The following is a 6,000-nucleotide window of genomic DNA, read 5'->3' on the forward strand; positions in this document are numbered from 1 at the left end:
TCCTGTTTCTGCCTATAATATGTCTCTAACTAGACCTTAATGCCTGAGAAGGTGTCCTACCAACCTATCTCGCCTATTTTTTATTGACTTCCATAGAGTCCTGTATTCTCTTATTCTTATAAATATCCCTTAATTTCTAACCTTCTCTATCCACGGCATCTTCATTATTCGCATGTAATACCACATTTCGAACGCTTCTAAACCTTTTCCTTTTCGCTGCGCCCACCGTCCGTGTTTTGCACCTGTACAGCGCCGTGCTCCAAACATACACATTTAACAATTTTTTTCGAATTTCTAACTAAATTGATGGCGAGCATAGAAGTGACGTCATTTTATTGAAGGCGACTCGACCTTTATCATCATCATCATGAGGTCGTCAGTCCTAAGACTGTTTGGACACGTACCTCCACTCTTTCCTATCCTAAGGTAATCTTCGCATTTCCTTAAAACTAGAACAACCCACATCCTTAACTATTTGCGAACAGTAATCTAACCTAGGTCTACCTCTACCCCTCCTATCTCCTGTTTCTGCCATAATATGTCGACCTAGTGTAAGATTAAAAAGTAGTATGCATCCTTGTCCTACTCCTTTCCTAATATTTACTTCTCTCCTTCTCTTTGTACAAACTAAGTATCACTCTTCTTTCTGTAGCTCATCCCTACATTTTTAACTATATTTAACATCTTGTCCATTTAACATTGTCAAAAGCTTTTTCTATATCTACAAATCCTGTCTAAAGCTAGAATTGCCACCCGCGTTCCTCTGTTTTTTCTATTCCCAAATTGATCTTCCCCTAATAGTTCTTTCGCCCATTTTTCCATTCTTCTCTGTACAATTCTAACTTTGCGTTGCTAGTGTAGCAGACCTCTGCCAGGCCCTGGTAGGATCACGCAAAGAAATACGACATTGCAAAGCGGCATTCAATACCTAGCTGCTATTTAATAGCATCCGTGTTGTATTTCTTTTGTATTTTTTTACTCATGTATTGTTTGTTATTTACTAGGGTAGATTAAGTGTGATTAAAGATGTTTATGCTTACAGCCGGATTAGAATATTTCTTTGTTCTTTTAACGTTTTAGGTTTATATTACTATGTATGTATGTAGACAGTCGAAGTCATTAGACTTGGGTCAATTTGTCAGTCATAGGTCATTAAATCCAGAAAAATTAAGGGAAAAGAAGGTACATGAAAAAGAAACAGAATGAATCATCTCGCACCACTCAGTTATATACATAAACATGAGGGTAATGGCCTTTCCGAAAGCCTCAACTGCTCCGACAATGATGACGCAATTTCGCATAATACTGCCAATGCATTCTCATTGTACCTTCCATACGTGGCCATCATGTCCGCATATTCTACGTTCAAATACATTGTTTTTTGTTTGATCTTTTTTGTATGTTCACAAATAGTTAAAGATGAGGGTTGTTTTAGTTTTAGGGAATTGCGATGTTTAGCTCAGGATAGGAAAGAGTGGAGGTACGTGTCCAACCAGTCTTAGAACTGACGACCTTATGATGATGATGAGCAGTAACCATGTCAATCGAATAATAACTACGGAATACAGGCTACTACTAATGATCGTCACACGTGCAATTGACCTGTTTGTGTACCAGCTGTTGCGAAGGTCACAAGTGGGTATGAGTGTTCTGGCACTTTCCTGACGTTTACAATAACGAAGGGTGGTAAGATAACGCTCCTGTCAAACTAGCAACTGTTCTCAATCATTGACGGCTCGTTAAATTCCCAGCGGGAGCTGGCAGCAGCAACAAAAATTTTCCGTCATTGACTTGAAATAGTTTGTACTGGATAGAGAATTAAATTCAATTTTCACATTAACATTTCATATTAACCACTATTAAAAATTACAAATGTCAAAGTAACTCTTTGCGTTTAAATAAATCGTTAATTTGTCTATTGTGCTTTTATTTCAACAGAAATAATGCTTTGTCAATGTGTACATTGTTCTAAAAATTTTAATTAGGATGTTTGAAGATCAGTACACACTCTAAAACAGTGGCGATGATTTTCGTTTAGTAATGGTATACGTACATCGATACTCATTAACTCATTAATGTCAGGAATGTATTTATATTCTCTACAAGTACTTATTAATTTTCATATAAAGCACTACCTTTAATGTCGTAATTTCCGTTTCAGCACTAGACGAGGAAGTAATTTCCGCAACCGCATATGTCGAAGACAGCAAGACAGGAAGAAGCAATTCCACTCAACTGAAAATAACCGTTTCTGACCGGGAGTTAGAATGCAATTTAATTATTGGTGATTTGTGCTTCTGGAAATCAGCTAACTACCGCATCTCTGAAAACACTGGACCTTCTCTAATTGGTTCTCTGAGCCCACTCTTTCTTCTAGAAATGTGCAAGGAATACAAAATCAATTACACGCTCATTGAAGGTAACTTTAATTTAATGGAAGCACGAATTACCCAGATAACTTACGTACCTATACTTCAAATTAAATTTGTAACGGGGTATGCGGTAGAATTGATTAAATTCTTATGTTACTCATTTATTCTCATTCTTAAATTATACATATCTATGCAGGTCTACCGATGAAAATATAATCCCACAATATATAAAACTTATGTAGGTAGTTGAAGTCTGATTTTGAATAATTAAGTAAATTAGAGGTTGTTTGTTAAATATAATTTAAAGTAAGTAATCGTTTGCTGAAGGTTAATAGGACATTCCAGCAAAGTTGTTAGGCGTTACATTTGTAGTGTTTTCGGTTGGTTTTTCTACTGAACTGCTATGGCGCGATGAAATAAAAAGAAATAAAACACTAACGTAGAATTCGTCTTTAAGACATTTAATAATCACAACAACAGGAACAAGACAACAACAAAAAATAACAATAACAATTACAATAATATATGCATAAACTAAATAACTAAATTGAAGAAAAGAAACAGAAGAACTCAGAAGAACTAATTTTTGAAATAAAAAAAAATGTTTCATTCCCACCAGCCAGTAATGCTGGTGGGCGGGCAGTCCCTCCGGACTACGACGGAAGGTAAGGCAGGAGGCCCTCTTCAGCCTGCTTTCAGGATGGTGGTTCGGGTGGTTAATATGAGACGGACGAAATGAAGACAGAAGAGAATGAAAGAGTATCTGTGGAATATTACTGCCCCAGCATTTGCCTAATTCATCCAAGGAAACCATAGAGAAACTTGGACTACGACAGACGGACCCGGAACCGGCGTCCTCTCGAATGCTAAGCAATGGTCTAAACCTCTAGGCCATGCCGCTCGGTCACTTTTGAAATCGACAGTAAAGGTAGTAACAATTAAGGTTGTTGAAGATTGAGAAGCAGAGGGGTAGTTTAGAAGAAAGACAGGATTCAGATCTTAGATTGCTGTGGCAGATTGACTGCGTTCTCCCAGTAATAGTCTTTAATCAATTTGCTATTCAACCTACGTGGAACAGTACAGTTAGCAGAATATAGAATTGGTTAAACCAGGGAAATCGATTACGTTTACAAATACAGATTCAATAAATTAGTTGAAAATGTATTCATTTACTTAACACGTCGAAATCACTACTATCAAGAACTACATAATGAGTTAATCAAGCGTCATTGCAGAAAGGAGTGGCGCATTTACAGACAAAATGTGAATTTCATTTATGTAAAGCGACAAGATTTTACAACGTGGGGTATTTAAGCTAAGTATTTAATTAAAAGATATGTAAAACCATAAAACGATTTAATATCAAGTTATTAACAATTAATCGCTATCTACATATATTGCTACTAACAGTAGTATTGCAAGGAAGGTATACTTCATTAACTTTCTTTAGCCGCGTGCCCCTTCCAATATCTTGTATGCGCGCTGGCAAAATCGTAGGTAGGGAGATAAAAGGTTATTATACTGACTCTTGTTTATTAAACAAACTTTTTCATACAGTACCTGCCGAAAGTTTTGTTTAATCATGAATAGTAGTGCGAGTCGAAAACAAGCATTAAAGCCTTTAATATGTCTTCAAATAAAAATAAACATCTCGTTGATATTTTCAGTAGTAATTGGTATCAATATCAGCACATTTGAGCATTGCAATTTTAGTGGATAAAATAGTCAATTTTTCCGTGCAGTACTATACGGTTTATACGCTCCTCACCGGTTAAGAGTTTGGCCGCGAGTTGTCTCCTTCCTTTTCTGGCCTAGTGCTGTTCTTTTTTACTTTGCGCCTGTCAAACTGAAGGTCACATCGCTACAGAAAGTAAACGAAGTATACATACAGCTCATTCCTGTGCATTATCTGTTTGTTACATGGCCAGTGGAAAGTTGTTAAAAATAGCTTGTCTCATTCATCGTGAATGCGTGCGCGCACACAGAGCGACGTTATTCCGCGAAATGGTTACCAGTTACTAAACCAAATCTAATTGCTAAGTAAATAACACAGAAAATAAAATTATAGTCTCTTAAAAAACATAGTAACGCTTAGAAAATTATTGAGATCGAACACAGACATTACAAATATACTTTTTTATTTTACTGCCAACGCCAACACATTGGTCATGCATGCAACCTTTCCATTACATACACTGGATCATGTTTTCTTCACGATCTTTCTTAGATCGTTGGCATAAGCACGATTCTTTAGCTTTTATTTTTTTGTTCTTCGTGCAAGTTTCATTTGCATTCCTTCTTTTTTTAATTTTATTGACTTCATTTTCTGTTTTGACCATATTTATTACCTCATAAAAAGTTGAGTAAATTATTAAACAAATTTCTCAATACCTTAGTCGTACCAGTACGAGAAACGAATTTTGCACAGCTACCACTTAAGCAGTGGGGTCTTCTAAGTCGAAAACTAAAACCACCTACATAATCTAAAAAAAAAAAACAGGTGCAACAAAGAAGTGAAACTTCTTTGGCGATCTCTATACCTTTATAACGAATAAGTAATGATTGGTGAAAGAGAGAGTACTAGAATTTTTAAGATTTATGTTTTCCAGCATATTTTAATTTTAAGTCCACCTAAGGAGTATTACTTCAATACGTTTTTATGTAATTCGATAACAAAAAAATGATCAAATTTTTATCGCTTCTGTTTATTTTTCGAAGTGCTTAAGAAACCGTAAACTATCAATAACTGCAAGGAATTAGAATTAATACATAATAACACAAACTCTTAAATAAATATTAATTGTTGTTAAATAAACATTTACTGTAATACACTTACTGTAATATAACTGCACAGATTTAACCAAAACATTAATTTAGCCCTATAGTATAGTGAATATACAGTATAGAATAATATATGAGATGCCGGTCACTAACAGCAGACCGTAATATCGATATGCGCATGCGCGCCTTTCTATTCTCATAGCCAATCGCGTCGCCAGATAAGACGTTGCAAAACGGTTCGTTTCATGGCCTTGAGATTTTACTCCCATCGACCCTAAAGAAGTTTTACCGATTGTGCATGCTTGAACTTTTGTCAGATGAGTATTAAAAACAGATGTTAACAAAGAAAAAAGCCAACGATCACATTTTTGCTGTACAAAGCTTACAAATGAGTCCATATTCTTACTCAAAACCGTGTATTTACTTACTTTTTAATTATTTTTCATTTACGAAGCCGGTCGGCCTTAACTCCTTAAGGTTTGCTCGCTCGATTAAATAGCTCTGGTTGACGGTACTGTAATGTTCCTGGGTTTATCAAAATTAACGTCTAAGACTGATAACGACAAAGAATATTTATTTACACCATTAAATTGTTACTAAACTTAGATTATGAATTATTCTATTTATTTACACTACTGTTGATATATATTACTAGTCACTGCGCTATTTATTTCACTACTGTCACTGTCAATTTATTTCTGGATTCACTTCTGCATCATCATCATCATCATCATAAGGTCATCAGTCCTAAGACTGGTTGGACACGTACCTCCACTCTTTCCTATCCTGAGCTAAACTTCGCATTTCCCTAAAACTAGAACAACCCACATCCTTAACTATTTGCGAA

At 35.6% G+C, this 6,000-nt stretch overlaps 1 protein-coding gene across 1 annotated transcript in view; it reads left to right on the forward strand.

The window, feature by feature from the left end:
• LOC108741709 (proto-oncogene tyrosine-protein kinase receptor Ret) overlaps window positions 1–6,000 on the forward strand; it is a 148,601-nt gene that overhangs the window by 47,231 nt on the left and 95,370 nt on the right. Inside the window, exon 3 of the mRNA XM_025980372.1 lies at window positions 2,162–2,419. Within this exon, the coding sequence (XP_025836157.1) occupies window positions 2,162–2,419 (258 nt within the window). The remainder of the gene's footprint in view (window positions 1–2,161; window positions 2,420–6,000) is intronic.

The sequence above is a fragment of the Agrilus planipennis genome, unplaced genomic scaffold (assembly GCF_000699045.2).
Source record: "Agrilus planipennis isolate EAB-ADULT unplaced genomic scaffold, Apla_2.0 scaffold168, whole genome shotgun sequence".
In the NCBI taxonomy this organism is placed as follows: Eukaryota; Metazoa; Arthropoda; class Insecta; order Coleoptera; family Buprestidae; genus Agrilus; species Agrilus planipennis.